The 20,177-nt window shown below is 34.9% G+C and overlaps 1 protein-coding gene across 1 annotated transcript in view; it reads right to left on the reverse strand.

The window, feature by feature from the left end:
- Positions 1-20,177, reverse strand: part of stag1a (STAG1 cohesin complex component a) — a gene marked incomplete at its 3' end in the record, with an annotated part of 48,491 nt that overhangs the window by 17,836 nt on the left and 10,478 nt on the right. The window contains exons 2-6 of the mRNA XM_016273275.1: positions 3,992-4,124; positions 1,617-1,731; positions 1,366-1,518; positions 196-292; positions 24-100 (exon numbers count right to left, since the gene is read on the reverse strand). Coding sequence (XP_016128761.1) covers positions 24-100; positions 196-292; positions 1,366-1,518; positions 1,617-1,731; positions 3,992-4,020 — 471 coding nt within the window. The remainder of the gene's footprint in view (positions 1-23; positions 101-195; positions 293-1,365; positions 1,519-1,616; positions 1,732-3,991; positions 4,125-20,177) is intronic.

Here is a 20,177-nt window from a genome sequence, read left to right on the forward strand (position 1 = left end):
TATAAATTCATCAGAAAAGATACCTCGTCAAACTCCTCTGTCATTTTGCGGATAATTTCAGCATTCTGCATGTTGCGAAACATTTCGATTCTTACAGTGCCTGAAAAGAAGGACGGTCAGTAATCACTACTATTATGAATACTACATTATTATTATTATTGATTAATACTACTTATGAGCATGAGGTATTTGTACCTTTACAGCCAGAGCACTGGATGAAGAAGTTGATGAGGTCCAGAAGTGCTAAATCTCTGTCTTGCTTGTATGACTCAATCCAATCATCAACAACCGACTGAAAGAGTCATGGACAACTGTGTCACTATTTACAATAAACACAGTGGACGAGTTGCTCAACACTCTTTCCTTTAGCAGAACAATCTGGCTTTGAGAGTTATTAAGTGAGTCTGAAATGGTGGATGTAAAAACTGCACACCTCCAGCTGTTACATATTCAACATCTGCTCATCTGAAACATTTGATCTGAAACATTTGGACACCAGATATACATTTCACTCTTCATTTAACACTGAAAAAGGCACACTATGTAACATTTTATAATTAGGGCTGTTAAAATGAATGTGTTAAGGTATGCAAGGAGTTAATTATGCACAACTGTTCAAAGGTTTGGGGTCTTTTTTTAATGTTTTTTAAAAGTACTCTCTTAGGCTCTTCAAAGCTGTGGAATATTATTGTGGAATATCATTACAATTGAAATAACTGTTTTCTGTTTTAATAAAGTTTAATTTATTCCTGAATTTCCAGCAGCCATTACTCCTGCCTTCAGTGTCAAATGCTTCTTCAGAAATTATTAATGCTCAAGAAACATTTCTTCTTATTATTAAAGTTGAAAACAGAAGTGCTGCTTAATATTGTGAAAACCGTGATACATTTTTTTCAAGATTATTTGATGAATAGAACGTTCAATAGGACAGCATTTATTTGAAATAGAAATGTTTTGTAACATTATAAATGCCGTCACTGTCACTTTTGACCAATTTAATGTGTCTTTGCTGAATAAAAGTAGTCATTTTATTTTTAAAAATCCACAAATGTTTGAACAGTAGTGTACACATTTAACACTATTATATGTTTTAACACTGTTAGCAAATTTATTCAGTTTGACATAACCTTTTTATTCTGTTATGTGTGATTTCTATAAACTGAGTTTTAGTCTGACTACATCCGTAGCACTTGCATTCTTTGTGGGGTGAAATTGAATTTGAATTATCATCAAAGCTCACCAAATGCATTAACACCCATGTGAAATAATATTAGACACGAGGTACCTATAAAAAGTTCTAGCAAATTTGCATAGTGATGCACATGGTGATCCGTTTTCTCTTCTGATTTGATCTGTGTTTGATACCTGCATAGCGCTCTTTCCCTGTTTGACCACTTCAAACAGAGTGACAGGATCGCCCTCTCCGTTCTGCTGGGCCATTCCATTGGCCTTCCGCCCCCGCTGGACTCCCATCGGGCATTTTTCTAAAGGGGACTTCCGTGGCTTCTTGTTGGGTGCCTGGAGTCAGGGGGAATAGAAATGCTAAGTGAAATCATGAATAATACAAAATCTGTTTTTGTGGTAAGTCAAGGAAATCGTTTTCGTGTGAGGCATACAGGTGGTCTGCCAGGCCGGCCTCTCTTCTTCTTGCTCTTTCCATCTCCAGGGTCGTCCAGCTCACTCATACTCATACTGAGACTCACTGTGTCCTGACCCGACTCACCCGAGTCCCTGCGAGGAAAACACCATGAGCTCCTCATGAACTCTGCCACAGGCAAGAACATCTGAGTCATCCAATCAAAGTGTGTCCACATCTGATGAAGCGCACTAAATACTGCTATTTAGGGTTTTGCAAGCTTAATTCTAATCATTAAAATAATATCAATTACATATTAAGTGTATGTATTATTTTTAATGTCTCTTTAGCCAATCAGAAAAATTACATTTAAAATATCTTAGATCAATCACAATCACATCACATATAATAAACATTATTCATAACCATATCTAATCATATTTTGTGGTTTAGTGTTTTGTTTTATACTTAAAAAGTTATCATATCCATATCATACCTACCATATCTTCTCAAACACAAAATCGACAAATGCTTTCGTTGTGTTTATTTCATTTACTCCATTATTTATAGAGCAATTTATTAACAATTGAAGAAATTGTTTGTCACATAGAATGTTTAACATTTTTCAGAAATTTACTGTAATCAGTCATAACAACATAAAAAAAATGACATTGGACCAGTGGCATTTATTTTTTTTTTTGCTATTATATTTGTATTAATATTGTAAATTAACTTTCATTTTTATATTTTCAGTTTTAATTCTAGTTTAAGTTTTGATAATTTTTATGTGCTTGTAATTTCCATTAGCATTTGTTTTATATACAAATAAATAGGCCGTCTATATTTATATGTGTATATATATATAAATACATGTATGTATTTAAGAAATATTTACATGTATATATATGTACATATTATATAAGTATATATTACATATATTTCTTAAATATACATGTATGTGTGTACAGTATATTTATTATGTACATATAAACATATACAGTACACACATATGTAAACAACACAAACTTTTATTCGGAATGCGATTAATCACGATTAATAAATTTGACAGCTCTAAAGAAAAAAAAGAATATATATTTCCTATATATATTTCTTACATATATTTAAATACATTTCTGAATTTTCAGCATCATTACTCCAGTCTTCAGTGTCACATGATCCTTCAGAAATCATTCTAATATGATCATTCACTGATTTATTATCAGTGTTGAAATTTTTATCAATTTAACACATCCATGCCAAAAAAAAGTATTAATTTCTTTAAAAAAGATAAAAAAGAAAGAAACCATTTACTGACCCCAAACTTTTGAATAGTAGTGTATATTGTAAGAACATTTCTATTTTGAATAAACACTGCTCTTTTTAAACCTTTCATTTATCAAAGGATCCTGAAAAACGTATCACAGGTCCCAAAAAACTGTTTCCAACACTGATTATAAATCAGCATATTAGAATGATTTCTGACGGATGACACTGAAGACTGGAGTAATGATGCTGAAACTTGTGCTTTGCTTCACAGGAATAAATTAGATTTTAAAGTATATTCAAATAAAAAAACTTATTTTAAATTGCAGTAATATTTCACAAAATTACAGCTTTTTCTGTATTTTTGATCAAACAAATGAAGCCTTGATGACCATGAGAAACTTAAAAAAAAGATTTTAAAAAATCGTACTGATCCCAAACTTTTGAACGGCTGTGTATATATATAAAACGCTTTAGTAATTTCATTCACTGATTTATTATCAGTGTTGAAATTTTTATCAATTTAACACATCCATGCCAAAAAAAAAGTATTAATTTCTTTTAAAAAGAAAGAAACCATTTACTGACCCCAAACTTTTGAATAGTAGTGTATATTGTAAGAACATTTCTATTTTGAATAAACACTGCTCTTTTTAAACCTTTCATTTATCAAAGGATCCTGAAAAACGTATCACAGGTCCCAAAAAACTGTTTCCAACACTGATTATAAATCAGCATATTAGAATGATTTCTGACGGATGACACTGAAGACTGGAGTAATGATGCTGAAACTTGTGCTTTGCTTCACAGGAATAAATTAGATTTTAAAGTATATTCAAATAAAAAAACTTATTTTAAATTGCAGTAATATTTCACAAAATTACAGCTTTTTCTGTATTTTTGATCAAACAAATGAAGCCTTGATGACCATGAGAAACTTAAAAAAAAGATTTTAAAAAATCGTACTGATCCCAAACTTTTGAACGGCTGTGTATATATATAAAACGCTTTAGTAATTTTAGTACTTCAACTTATTTCAAGTGTTTTAAGTTGAACGTTTTTCATCTAACACGTATTTAGTTGTAGTTAACACGAAGAACACTGACATGTAGTTCAGTTGCAGTGTGTGAGTGGAAGTGAAGCAGGACTCACTGTAGCACTGGCAGCTCTGAGGTGATCATGATGATGGTGTGTTCCAGGTCTGCTGTGTGTGGTGCTCTGCTGGGAGGACGTCTTTCAGTGTGCTTCTAGTGCTGATGACAGTATTAACACTGCAACTCTGAGCCTGCAGGAGACAGAAGGAAAAAACGACAGAAGAAGGTCTTCACTGACTAGAAAAACATGCTCTGTATACGCAATATTATTTCACCGACAAGCTTTAGATTCCATAATTAATGACTTTAAACAAAGCTAATATTTCGCATAAAAAAAAAAAGAGTGATAATTTGCAGATTTAGCTTTTTAGTCGATAGAAATTTGAATTACTGTAATGCCCCATAAACGCATTTCTGATGTCAAAGCCATGAACTTGACATATTGTTCAGGTCTGTAACCTCACACACCTTCTGAAACACTGTAATATGGATTAGAAGTCAAGTTTAAAAGGCTAAACAGAGACACCAACTGGTCATTTGATGAACTGCATCAGTACACCATTAACAGAGATGTCAATCTACACAATCACAGGGGAAAGTGCTACAGATCTGCACACACAAGCATTAGCTATTCTGTTTCAGAATTATTATTTTTTTAAATAGAATCAAATCCATATCAATATCACTGAGAAAAATATATAAATATATATTTTTTTACTTTAAATTTAGATAAACCGTTTTTCTGTTCATAAAATTTACATTTTCCTTAAAATTAGGTGAAATATCAAATTAACTTATGTCACTGACCAGCCAAAAGTTAATTAATCGGAGTTATTTAGCATTACGCTTTCATCTCTCAACACAACAGAAGACAAAAAGGGCCTGTTTGATTGTTTATTACAACATCGAGGCTAAAATATTAAGCATTTCATTTTAAAAACAATCATTAAAAATGTATTTTAAAAGATTTTGTGTGATTGTTTTTATTGTTCTGACTAACACCACTAGGGGCAGTATGAACCATAAAGTACTTGACCTTTAATGATTCTTTGATAGCATAACGAAATGTGTTTCTGCCTAATTTTCAAATCTATAAAAATCTAAATGAATGTACTTTTGGCTCTAAGAGACAATACTGATTATAAACAGACTTTTTGAGTGAGTTTTCTCCCACTAACAGAATGCTAGACTCCAGAAGATGTAAAGCACTTCTTGGGCAACAGTAGGGGGCAGGCTAAGAAAGTTTTCATTAAAATGTTCCCTCTCTACTAACACTTAGATATGGAAGTGCACATGAGTTGAATCACACTATAAGCTCTCTTTCCATCACTCTTCCTTTAATGCAGAGAACTCTTACAGTGACGCACAAGAAAAACCAGGCCATGCCAAGGATTTCCAGAGAAATATGGACTCTCAATATAAGATATTGATCTCCAAATATGGACAAAGATAAAATGTCAAAATGGAAAAGAAAGTGTGCTTGCATAAATGAAAGGTCATTCAAGACCATCACTATATGGTGAATTCAGTGAAATGAGAACTCATTGAAACATGCACTACAGGAGGAGAAATGAGTGTTCGACAGATTTCAGTGGTGTAAAGGTGAGGTGAAGAGTATCCTCTTTAGACTGCCACTAGATGGCTGTGCGCTGTAGGTGTCCTGGAAGACTCGAATTCACAGGTGTGAGTCTGCAGTGAAGTTAAACTGAGCCACTGTTGGGACACACAGACAAAAACTCTTGTGCAGAGAGGCAAAGTCGCTTTAACAAGAAATAGGCAGGATGTAAGTAAGGGAGTGTAGGAAAGCTGAGTGGTTCAAATATGACCCTGTAACCTCGTCCTCAGTGTCGTGGTTCACACACATGGGAGCGCTTTAAATATTAACCCCCCCACCACCACCCCCCCGCTGCTAAACGCTCACAACCAGCACAGAGTACACGGACACATTACACCTCGCTGACACCAGCACTGCACTGCAAAACACATCAGAGAAAACAAGAACAAGCGGTGCAGAAATCAAACGGATGGCGGCAGAAACGCCACAGATGTGACCAAAATGGGCTGTGAATTTATAAGAAATATCTACACTACCAGTCAAAGGTTTTTGAACAGTAATACATCTCTTCTGCTCACCAAGCCTGCATTTATTTGATCCGAAGTACAGCAAAAACAGCACAATTTTGAAACATTTTTACTATTTAAAATAACTATTTGAATATATTTAAAAATGTAATTTATTCCTGTGATTTAAAAACTGAATTTTTAGCATCATTACTCCAGTCACATGATCTTTCAGAGATCATTCTAATATTCTGATTTGTTGCTCAAAAAAAACAAACATTTATTATTATTATGTTGTAGATTTTTTTCAGGAATTTATCTGAAATAGAAATCTTTTGTAACATTATAATTGTCTTTATCATCACTTTTGATCAATTTAAAGCATCCTTGCTACGTAAAAGTATTAATTTCTATAATTTCTTTCCTAAAAATTATAATATAGTTTTATAATATAATATTATAAAATTATTTTAAATAGTGAAAATATTACTGCACAATATTATTGCTTTTGCATTGTATTTTGGATCAAATAAATGCAGGCTTGGTGAGCAGAACAGAATTCTTTTTAAAAATCTTACCGTCCAAAAATGGTTATTTGTGGTTATTTCCTCTGTTTTGTAGTTTTAGTAGAACAGTTGCACGTGCTCTTATATTGAGAGCACATTGCTACTAAAGATGGACATGAGCACTTGTGTAATCGAAAGGGTCAACAACAATTGATCATGTAAGCACATTAATCGCTTGACATTTTTTTCTTCATTTTCACACTGATCGAAATCCAGTAACAACTACACAATTTTTTTATTAGTTATGGAATAGTTTTCAGCAACAGAATCTGTTAGAGATTCTGTTCAGAGAGCGTATATACACACAACAATAAGTTTTTCCATTGAAAAACAGCAGGATGGAGCACAACTCAATAGAAGTATTTAATGCCATCTTAAAACACTCGTATGAAATGCTGAAAAAATTATGGATGGCTTAATCTGCCCATCTTATGCATACGTACATAGACCAAATGCTGCATTTAAAGGGATAGTTCACCCAAAAATCTCTAGCTTCTGCTAACTGTTACAGCAGAACAACTGTACACACGTTCACATGAGAGTGTTGTCCAGCGGATGACGTATAGGACATAGGCACAGCGTAAATTCTGGTGGGAATATGCAAGTCTTTTCTTGACTTATATTTACATTTTACTTACGTTTTGTGCTTCTAATTCTAATACTTAAATATTTAGACTTAATAGGCTATTTATTTTCAAACTTTTTTACATTTTAATCTCGACTACAACATGCCCTTGATATTATTTGAAAATGTTTTGATTCTTTATTGTTCAGTAAGACTTTACATTAGGGCTTCAATAGTTAACAATAGTTAATTCATTAGTTAACATAAACTGCCAATGAAAAATTCTTGTAAACATTCATTAATCTTAGGTAATTCCAATATTTAATAACACGTTGTTAAAATCAAAAGTTGCAACTGTGAGCTAACATGAACTAAGAGTTGTATTTTTTAACAATGATTAATAACTTCTGTAGCAAATGTAGCTATTGCTCATTGTTAATGTTAATGCATTAACTAAGGTTAACTAATGAGATCTTTTTTTTAAGTTATTTTATGGGCTTTTATGCCTTTTTATTATTGAGATACGACAGTAGAGAGACGACAGGAAAGCACTGGGAGGAGAGAGGGGAGCGAGATCAGCAATTAATTAGCAATTAATCGCAACATGAAAATTTGATACCGGCATATCCCTAGAACCAAGCAACATTGGGATTTAATTTCTCAAAATATCTTCTTTTATGTTCCACAGAATTCATTCTTGAGGGTTGTTTTCACAGAACATATTTTTCTAGCATTTTGCAGGGTCAAAAAAGTAAGCAAAAAAGTGAGAAGCAACCTGCAAGGTCTCGATTTTGACTTTTTTTCTCTGAGTGCTGTGTTTTTAAACCAATGTGCCATGCACAAGACTTTGCAAACTTGATTAACTGTGCTGCAAGTGCACCAAATATTGTTCTTTATATCAACAGCTAATTATCAATTCTAATTTTGATGCCATGCATCACTTTCTTTTAATGTGCACGTGTATCAGCTGACACATACTAAAACACTCATCATAACCTTCGTTTTTCTCAATGAACCAAAAAAGCAATGGATCAGCCAGACGCCATGTGGATCCATCAGGTCAAAGCAGCTATTTTCCAGATCATGGCTTTGGTTTGAGTCCTCTGTGGGGAGGGATGAGTGATCAATGTCTAAATAAAGGTGTTGGAGAGCTTGTTTATGTTGTTTCTGGAAGTGATTCAGTAAGTCTCTGGCTGTGTTTTATTGATTTGCTGTTTGAATTCACAGCCTGATTCACTCAGAGAAAACATGAGTCAATACACATCACCCAATCCTACAAATATATATTTAATAATAGCATCTAAAATGAGAGGCTGCAAGAGGGTTTGCATTCAAATAAAATCTTTACGCCTACACCATGAGCATTTCTTAAAGGAACAAAAAAACACCCAGCAAAAAGTTATAGTATAAAAACATTAAGCGTGTGGGCGTAAATAGATGACCTTCATCTGCTCCTCATGTTCAGCAGAATCAATTTGAGGCGCACTGAAACGGGCTAATGCAGTCGAGACGGACCTTCGCATACTCTCTCTCTCTCTCTCAAGTGCTTTATTGACATAACAAAATTGCTTCCTATTGCCAAAGCAATAACAGAAAATAGAAAAACAGAGCTAGAGAAGCAGAGAACATAAACGAGGAGGACAATAGTAATAAACAAAATGAATATATTACAATCACACACAAAAAATGATAGCGATTAACAGATGAGGAGCATCTCCAAATGAGCTGTACATGAACAATGCCTCTATTAAAGGGATAGACAGTTCACCCAAAAATGAACATAGCGTCTTTATTTACTCACTCACTTTTGAATGATTTGGGAATGAATGCTGTTTAGGCATCAATGGCCTCGAGTCATTTTGTATTCCAGAAAAAAAAATAACATGGATTTAGCAGGTAAAGTAGTTTGTCTTTATATAGTTTCTCTCTCTCTTATTCTCAAGTCATGTGGAGATATGATTAATGAGCACTACTGTGAGGAAAAATAGTGGCTCCTTTTTTTTATGAGAGATCTGTCTTCTCTGATATAATCACCTCTGTTTCACAGCTCTCTCACAGACCTTCTCAACCTAATAAACCATAAAGTACATTTTTAAAAACCTTCCACACTGTTAGTTTAGAAGAGTGGTAAACTCAAGCTGTAATCTTTGATGAAACAGATCAACAGAAGTTGCTTTGCATGGTAGGAAAATATACAAACATTGTGAATTAACCACAAACATGCACGTGATGTACAAAATGAGCCACCATCACAGTCTTGGTAAACCTGTATTACCGTACCATCACAAAAATTTTTTGGTTTTGACTGTTTAATTTGAGGCATTCCACATACACTATTGCCAAAGGTATTGGGACTCTCCCATCTAATTAACAGGTTTGACTACTTTAGTTATTTCCATGAGTACAAATCTTAATGTTTAAGCATATAATGATATTCTAGGGAATTGCGTGCTTCTAATTTTATAGCATCAGATTGGATCCCAGACGAACACCTCTGGTGTGACTTTAAATGCAGACCTTGAGCCAAAAACTTATCACCAAACACCAATTACTTGTACATATGGGTACAGTTATTTTAGACACTTCCAAAACTGTTGCAGCAGAGCTGGAAATACAATTTTTAAAAACATGAATTATGTTTCCATCTTTGTTGCCACAGTTTTGGAGGGTGTCCCAATACTTTTGTCTATATAGTGTATGTGCAATCATTGGTGTTTGGTGATGAGTTTTTGGCTCAAGGTCTGAATTTAAAGTCACACCAGAGGTGTTCGTCTGGGATTAGGACTTGGCTTTCTGGAGACCAGTCAAGATCTTCCACACTGCCTGAATCGATCATTTCTTTTTGAACCTTGTCTTATACACAGAGGCATTGTCATGTTAGAATAGAAAAGGGTCCTGTCCAAACTGATGCCACAAAATTAAATTCCCTAGAATATCATTATACTGTATGCTTAATCATTAAGATTTGTACTCATGGAAATTACTAAAGTAGTTAAACCTGTTCATTAGAAGGGAGAGTCCCAATACTTTTGGCAATATAGTGTAGTCTATGTTCAAAATACTGAAGGTTAATTTTAGGGTAAAGGTAAAAAAGTAAAAACAAAAAAAAAATATTGACAAAATATATAATGTAACCTTAAACAAGATCAATTTACAATTTACTTTTTTGTCCAGCAGAAAAATATGCAGTCACATTTATCGTTGCTCAGAGAATTTTTGCAGTTGATTTCGATAAGAATCCAAACAATCTGGAATTTCGTGTGAAGGCAAAATAGTTTCCCACATAGATTTCGCAATGGATTCGCCATGTTGGCTAACAGAAAGCTACAATAATCACTACACTATTGACAACGGACAATGAAACTTGTAAACTACAATTTCCCAATGGACAGTTTCCACAGACTATGATGACTCGTTTCCACAGTTATTAACATTGCAAATCTTTTTTTTAGATTTGAATTTTTTAAAAATGTATTGTACATTTATAACACTGTACCTTACATTGTATTATCTTGGCATTAGAGAAACCTATTTAACTCTGTTGTGTGGATGTTTCTAATACAGCGGCTGAGGGAGTGACAACAAATTTGACATCTTTTTCTCTACCGACCAACGTGATCAATCTCTCTGTATTTGTTTCCTCATAGAAATGCTATCATGGATATACTTATATATATATATTTGGGGGGTTTACAGCAAATGGGAACACAAAAATTATATTTGTTGTAGTTACTGTTCACCTCTACGGAAGTTTACTCAACTATGATCATTTCTGCTTCTAAGAACCTGGAAATGTGAAAAGGGTCCATGGGGTAAGAAAATTAAATTTATTTTAAGATATATTTACTGCAAAGCAATCCTATTATCTAAAACACTTCTCAAGTAAATGTTTGTTGTGTTAAGAATGTTTGATATTTTAGTGGAAAATTACAAAAATACTAACCAAAAAATTTAGTCGGCGCTAATAGCCTTGTAGGCAGCGCGCCAACAGTGCCATTGTGCTTCAGGCATCCCGAGTTCAAATCCTGGGTTGTGGACCTTTCCCAATCCCAACCCCTGTCTATTTCCTACTTTGCTTCCTGTCATTACTGTCCTTTCAGAAAAAAGGCAAAACCATCAAAAAATACATCTTAAAAAATATATATATAACAAATCTTGTTTGCAGTGAAGAGTTTTATGCACTCATCTGAGCTATTTTTTATCTGTAAGCACATGAATTACTAAGGAAGTCAAGCCAGGGCACATCATAATAGCTTATTACTCACTCATATTATTATTAAATTACACTGGTGGTTTGAGGGCAGAGCAGAAATTGCGCAACATTCTCAAAGGGATGCAAATAAATTATGTCAGAATTTTGCAGCGTGTTACTGTTTGCTCTTTAGTCACCGGCTGCCAATCCAGGATGTCTGCCAAGCGGAGCCAAGACAATATTATTGACCATCAGCTGCATTTTAATCCATAATGGCCTGTAACAAATGCACTGTCCCAAAACAAGCCTCCAAAGAGACACTGAGCAATGTACAACACAGCGAGTTCTGAGTGTAACAACCTCAGTTTTAGGCCGGTCTGCTCAGAAACAGGGCCTCAATAAAGCAGGACAACCTGGGAATGGCTCTAGAGAAACAAGGCTCTAGGTAATGGATCTGTTGAAAATGTCTGACAAACCAGCAGATGGCATTAAACAAAGCTTGAACACATCACGACTAAACTAAAATTGCCTTCCTCTCCTGATAACTTTCTCCTTTGGATGGGTTTGAATAAAAAAAGATTTGAAAACCACTAGCAAAATAATAATGGACACAGTAGGCAGCATGTTTAGCTTGGGATTTTGCTTGAATGAGATGAGCTTTTAAAAAGACAAACATTACAAAAACAAATCTATGCAACAACAAAAAAAAAATGTATGAAGTACTGAGATGGTTAATAAATATTATGACATCATGTATTACCACTAACACCAATGCATTCCTAACAGTCTTATTTTTAGGGGGTGGGAACATGTTCGCTCTTCATAGATGCTGTTTTTTCAAGATGCTGAATTTCCACAAGCTATTCCAATATCTGTTCTTTCCAAGCCACACTTGTTTCATTAACAGAAACCTTCCAGCTGCGAAAAGTCAAGCAGCACTTAAAATGACATAAATGGGACATTTATCATTGCCAGCGTTCAGCTCAAGCCATTAAAAAGATATGTACAAATTCAGAAAACTCGAAGCTGAAATTTGTCCTCTGTGAGCATCACCATTAAAACATTCATCTACTTTAACTCACAGTGTAAACAAACATTACACAGGGTAGTATGACATTATGTATATATATATATATATATATATATATATATATATATATATGTGTGTGTGTCCTAAATTCCTAAATTATTTACATTTACATGCAGTCCATCCTTGTAACAACCAAAATATATGCCATTATGTGAACATTACAATAAAGTGAAGCTAGAATATTTTGTATTAAATTTGAGCATAAACTTTAGCATGGGTTTGGAGTGAAGCAATACAACAGAGACATTTAACCACACATTCTTCACAAGCTCATTTTGGAGCACAGTTAACAGCTCATTTATCACTGTTACAGTACCCAACATATACACTTTACCTTATACATTCACATAAGGTAACCTAAAATCTTGATGTTGATAAAAAAATGAATGATATGCACCAACAACCCATATGCTGCTTCACTCCAGTCTTCACTGCTCCTTTGAGTTTAAAGCCAAAAGTAAAATGCTACAGTACAGCAAACGATTGCATGTTATGAGACACAGCATGTCACATGTGACTGTAAGGATGTGATGGGAGGAGAAGACACACAGGTGTGAACCCAAACACCCCAGATCATCATTGCTCTGCGTGTTCACACACACACACACACAAGGTCTCACTCAGATGCAGGGATGAATTATTTGCAGTGATGTTTTGAGGCTGAGAGAGAATAGTCATTCAGTAGACTAAGATGGAAAATGAAAAATGTGACTGTAATAATTTAGAGTGAATCACGGGCTGAGATCATGTCCGATTTATCTGCAGAATTACAAAAGAGACATTTCATCAAGGCGAGACATTGTTCATGAATTCTTTTATTCAGCTGTAATTTTCAACAAGATCCTGCATGACATCAATTTTCCATTTTTATTCTGATATAAAAAACATTAAGTGAAACATTAAAAAACAAATGTGTGCCATTCAACAGAAGAAACTTGTCAACCGGTCTACTGTTATGAACAAGGGGTGCATGTTGTGAAGATGTTAGTTGTTTCAGCTGCCAAGCAACATCACAACTTGCTGCATTAATTGTTCAACAGATTCAACCGATATGAGGTTTCTAACCCAATATTCATTTTACAATACTAATACTTTTATTATCAACTCAATCATTACACAGTATTTCCTGCACCAAATGTATATGCTGCCGCTGCTGAATCTATAGCAATACAGCAAAAGAAGTCGTATTTCAGCATATTTAAGTTGTAAAATATTGAATGCAATGTTAGAGTTGTCCTTGCAAGCTGCATGCATAAAACAAGTACAATGGTACATCTGGAACAGAGTCTGTTGGTAATATATAATATTTACGATATGTAATATTGGTAATAATATATACTACCATTCAAAGTTTGTGATCAGTAAGATTTTTAAAATGTTTTTGAAAGAATTATGCTAACCAAGGCTACATTTATTTGAACAAATATACAGTAAAAACAGTAATATCATGAACTATTATTCAAATTTAAGTAATCTGTTTCCACGGTAAAACATAAATAGTTGAGAAAACTTTTTAAAAAATAGGCAACTTGATGCAGTAAGACTTTTGAGTTCTCTCAACAATAGTTTTTTAGTTCTGCTCAGTAAAGACACTTTGTTGAGCCAATGTAAATTTGTTTGTTCATGCAATGCTGATTGTCTTATTTTGCTAATAGAATTTTTTTCTGTTTCCTAGAAGAAAACAAGAATGTTTAAAAAGTCACATTATCGAATTTATGTTTGATTTCGAATGACAAATGTTAATAAATAGACAACATTGTCTTTGCTTGTCAGACAACTTACAAGACCAAGATATCCAGGAAATGGACATAAATGGTTGAACATACTATAGGCCTCAAAACTAGACACAAAAACCTCAAGAACGGTGGCAATCAATAAATGTTAAAAAGATGAGCTGTTTACATCACAGTACAACAAATAACTAACAATAATGATGAAACAACAACAAAAAAGTTTAAAAGTCAGCAAACAGCAAAACAATAATCCTATAACAGTAACTGCATGATTTATTCATGCTGCAATGCATACTGGGAACTCACAAAGCCTTAAAGGGGTCATATGATGTTGCTAAAAAGAACATTATTTTGTGTATTTGGTGTAATGAAATGTGTTTATGCGGTTTAAGGTTAAAAAAACACATTATTTTCCACATACTGTACATTATTGTTTCTACTCTATGCCCCGCCTTTCTGAAACACGTCGATTTTTACAAAGCTCATCGGTCTGAAAAGCGAGGTGTGCTCTGATTGGCCAGCTATCCAGTGCGTTATGATTGGCCGAATACCTCAAGCGTGTGACGGAAATGTTACGCCCCTTATCATACTGTGATGCCCTGTCAGGCCGGAGCGTAACATAAAACGATGTCTGCATTTGTGATTGGAGAAATGACAAACAACAAGCGCTACTCTGTAACACTACAAAGAGAAAGGAAAAATTTAAATTGCATCATATGACCCCTTTAAAAACTAAATATCTCCCTTTGGAGTGGACTTTGAGATTTGTAAGTTTGAAGATCTTTTTAATGCCCAAACATACACAATACACACTGACTAAAATCCAAAAGTGAAAAAGCATAATAGGACCCCTTTAAAATTAAATTTATTCCTGTGGTGGCAAAGCTGAATTTTCATCAGCCATTACTCCAGCATCACATGATCCTTCAAATTTTATTATTTTATTAATTAATTATTCTTCCTAATATGCTGACTTGGTGCATAAAAAAAACATTTCTTCTTATTATCAATGACTACGTTTACATGGAGATCAATATTAAGATTAAGGTGTTTACATGAGCTGCTTTTAGAATATTCCTTTCATGGTTCCATTTTACATGTTATAGTACATAAATTAATTAATGGCACACGCCATTACATTCCCACGCAATGCCATTCGATGTCCCCTCCAGAATTTCATGTATCAACATATAGTTAATTTTCGTTATGATGCCAAATACAGTTTTGGGTGTTTAATTTTTTATTTTACGAAATCTTCAAGTGCAGTTAATGATTTGTCATGCTAAACGTGCAAACAGACGACGGCGTTGTTGTAAAACCATGCTCTTTTGTTTGCCGTCAAACAGTTGGCCACTGCCGTGTGTGCATTCTGTCGCAAAATGCGAAGAAAAGTCCTACACAACGGTAATAGTGTGATTAAGGTGTATACATGTCTATACTGCACTTCAATAATGCGACTAAAATAGGAATAATCCACGTCTTCATTCGATTTGTGTTTACTTCGAGTATGACTTTAGCCAGATTAAGGTAATCAAAAATCTGTTCACATGGTAGATTCTTAATCAGAGTATTTTTTTAATCATGTTAAAACCTGAATATTGTTGTCCATGTAAACGTACTCAGTAGGATTGGGCGATACCAAATTGGCATCGGATGATGTCTTCAGTGAAACATCATGATGGACGATGTCATCGGGGGGGCGAGGTTAGGGGGTGTGCGTGAATCCATATGCAGAAAGGCACAGAAAACAAATAACGCGTTCTACGGAGCCAATAAAAGGACATGGTTAGCCGCTTGCTAGCGGTAGACTGTTACATTACAGTACATGAAAGTTAACTTACCACATACACAGAGTAAGGAGAGATGACTGATAGGACAATGGCGAATGATTTGCAGATACTGAGCACCACTGACAAATATCTAATCTTGTAAAATGTGTGGTAGGTAGGTACTGCCACTCCATAGTATATAGTCCGTGTGATCACGTCGTGAATTTCAATTCCCTGCATATTACTAGCGGCTCCCTGATGCCCGCAAATTATATACAGTATATTTACCCAACGATATAATAGCGAGAGAAAGTAAAAAAAAAATTTTTTATCCTCCTATCTCGTAGACTATTTATTCCCTTTAGGGGTTCCATAGTACACTTAATGTCCTTTCCGAACACGGAATTGTGATGCAGCAGATGGGGGTGTCTGTCAGCCATCGGCGATGGACGACATCGGCTCAACCCTAGTACTCAGTGTTATTAATGTTGAAATAGAAATCTTATGTAACAATGTAAACGTGTTTACTATACTCAGTTTTGACCAATTTTTTGTATCCTTGCTGAATAAAAGTTTTAATAACAAAAATCTCACTGACTCTAAACCAGGGGTCTCCAACCTTTTTTACACCACGGACCGGTTACATTTGGAAAATATTTTAGTGGACCGTTCAACCTGTTTTTTATACGGTCTATGGGTTCAACACATTAGCCTATATTGTGTTTATTTTTTTTGAGTCACAGATCGGACTATTTTTTCCGATAAGCAACAAAAAAATATTTAAAGCACAGAGAATGACAATGCCATGAAGGGTTTTTGCCATAGGCTAATTTTATGTGTAACGTTATGTATAGCCTACGCAACTCGTTATTTCCGCGCTGTCTGAAACACGTCTCTATGCTTGTGCACGCTTTGATTGTGTGTGAGAACAGCGCGTGAGTAACGAACTGAGCTCTCTTTCCTTTCTTCTTCTTGTGGTTTAAAATTGCTTGTACGTGTAAATTGGCAAATTAATCTACGAATCACGTGCGTGCCGAATGGTAGGGTCTCATCCGTTTAACTCCTAATATGTGACAGATCAGAGCAATCTTTCATTTACTTATTTAACATGAAATTGTCAAATTTCTACTCCATACCAATCGCATACAAAGAAAATACAGAATAATTAGAACAATCATTAAAATAAATAAATAAAAGAATGTCATATCTATACACATTTTTCCCAGAACGTTCTTGCGACCCGGTAGCAATTCTTCCATGGCCCGGTAGTGGGTCGCGACCCGGTGGTTGGGGACCTCTGCTCTAAACTTTTAAACTGTAGCATATGTTATGAAAAATTCAAACATAAAGAGAAAATACTCAAAATAAAGTAGCTTCAACTCTATTTAATTAACTGGGTTATCACAAATAAATAAATAAATAAATAAAATGTTGTGATATTGGCCTATACTGTTACTGTGAAATCAATGACTCATATCATGATATAACATTTTAGTCAAGCCGCCCATGATGAGGTGAAAAATGCAAGTAGACAGACACAAAAAATCAGATTATGATTTGATATGACTTTATACAAACACACAAAACAAAACACCATCCAGTACTAAAGTTCAGACACATCAAAGCCAATCCCAGTCCTCAAACTGAATGTGAAACATGGAGCATGTTTAAATATGGAAAGCCAGAGCAATTCTTAGTGCTTCTAAAGATAAAATAGCTGAAGAGAGAAATCAGATTGGTAGAGCTGATCCAAAAGGACATCCTGTAGATAAACAGTCCTGCATGCTGACTGATCTCTCCCGTGTGCGCTCGCTTCATTCAGCCAATCAAATCAAACCTGCATTACTTATTTAACATGAAATTGTCAAATTTCTACTCCATACCAATCGCATACAAAGAAAATACAGAATAATTAGAACAATCATTAAAATAAATAAATAAAAGAATGTCATATCTATACACATTTTTCCCAGAACGTTCTTGCGACCCGGTAGCAATTCTTCCATGGCCCGGTAGTGGGTCGCGACCCGGTGGTTGGGGACCTCTGCTCTAAACTTTTAAACTGTAGCATATGTTATGAAAAATTCAAACATAAAGAGAAAATACTCAAAATAAAGTAGCTTCAACTCTATTTAATTAACTGGGTTATCACAAATAAATAAATAAATAAATAAAATGTTGTGATATTGGCCTATACTGTTACTGTGAAATCAATGACTCATATCATGATATAACATTTTAGTCAAGCCGCCCATGATGAGGTGAAAAATGCAAGTAGACAGACACAAAAAATCAGATTATGATTTGATATGACTTTATACAAACACACAAAACAAAACACCATCCAGTACTAAAGTTCAGACACATCAAAGCCAATCCCAGTCCTCAAACTGAATGTGAAACATGGAGCATGTTTAAATATGGAAAGCCAGAGCAATTCTTAGTGCTTCTAAAGATAAAATAGCTGAAGAGAGAAATCAGATTGGTAGAGCTGATCCAAAAGGACATCCTGTAGATAAACAGTCCTGCATGCTGACTGATCTCTCCCGTGTGCGCTCGCTTCATTCAGCCAATCAAATCAAACCTGCAGCTTATGACCTACAAGGGTTGCCATGGTAACGCCTGCCTTCTGTAATACATGTCATGCATGTTAAGTGCTTTACAGTAAAAGCAACACACGCATGCGTGGAGCACATTCACATCCCTGGCAACTACTACACGTACACGCACACACGCACATGCACACACAACAGAACTATTAATCCACCAGCCACAAACGACACACATGTGAGAGACAGTAGACGTGCTTTCACAAATATTGACCGATACAGAGAGAATTACTTTAAGATTACATGAGGAGGTTTTTTAATGAAATCCACTTACAGTCAACTTAAATGTAATTCAATGCACCCAGAGGGAGATGTTCGTTCAATCGCTCAGGACAGACCATTCACTCTAACTACAGTCCTTGAGGAGGTGGATCGCTCAAGGACGCCGGCTCCTCTAATGCTTTTCACAGCGAATCCATGAAATATTTATATATTATATAATTTATATGAATATAAATATATACATGTAAATACATGCAAATATTTTCATATCAAATATATGCTGTATGTGTGTGTACACAGTACCCACACATATATTATGTAAACAAAAACTTTTATTTTGGATGTGATTTAAAAATGTGCAGTTGCATAAAGCACTATTTTCTTCCAAACTCATGATCCAATTGACTGGATAAGTGGACACATTCTGCCTTACAGAGCAGGAGAATTACATTACATGGCAAAACACATCACTGAAACCAGATCTGTGTAAGTCAGCAGCTTGAGTTTTCTGTTGATTTGTTCACCACAGTCTGTAATTCCATCTACTCTCCTTGAATCTCACATATTTCAGGACCCTCAGTCTTGTCCATGGGACAGAGACCGGAGCGTACAGAACCTGATGAAGTAAAAGCCTTAGTCTGCACATAACCAGCCGAGTGCAGTGTTAACAAAAGGGCTTTGTTGAGACAAGTTATCGTCACGAGCACGGCTATGAGACGTACGCTACAAAGAGGCCATCCACCTGCAGGAGAGGAATGTCAGGTGAGGGGATGACGGCTGAGCGCAGAGACATTTTAAGAATCACAATGTGAAGCCCACAGAAAGAAACACCCGACCCGACAGGATGTGGGAATAAGCTGAAAATAGAAACTAGCAAGAGTTGAAATTATGTTACTGGTGGTTGACCAAAAGAGTTTCTTTATGGCCAATACTGCAAAAGCAAAAGAGTAAAATAGCCTACCATTCAGATACTACTATAGGCTTTAAAGGGTTAGTTCAATGAAAATTCTGTCATTAATTACTCACCCTGGTGTTGTTCGAAACCCGTAAGAACTTTGTTCAATTTTCGGAACACAATTTAAGATATTTTTGATGAAATATGAGGGCTCTCTGACCCAAGAGTTGAAATTATGTTACTGGTGGTTGACCAAAAGAGTTTCTTTATGGCCAATACTGCAAAAGCAAAAGAGTAAAATAGCCTACCATTCAGATACTACTATAGGCTTTAAAGGGTTAGTTCACCCAAAAATGAAAATTCTGTCATTAATTACTCACCCTGGTGTTGTTCGAAACCCGTAAGAACTTTGTTCAATTTTCGGAACACAATTTAAGATATTTTTGATGAAATATGAGGGCTCTCTGACCCTACCATAGACAGCAAGGTAACTACCACGTTCAAGGATATTATAATACATGAAGTTAAACTAAACGGCAATG

The sequence above is a fragment of the Sinocyclocheilus grahami genome, unplaced genomic scaffold, assembly GCF_001515645.1.
Source record: "Sinocyclocheilus grahami isolate Dianchi unplaced genomic scaffold, SAMN03320097.WGS_v1.1 scaffold5.1, whole genome shotgun sequence".
Taxonomy (NCBI): Eukaryota; Metazoa; Chordata; class Actinopteri; order Cypriniformes; family Cyprinidae; genus Sinocyclocheilus; species Sinocyclocheilus grahami.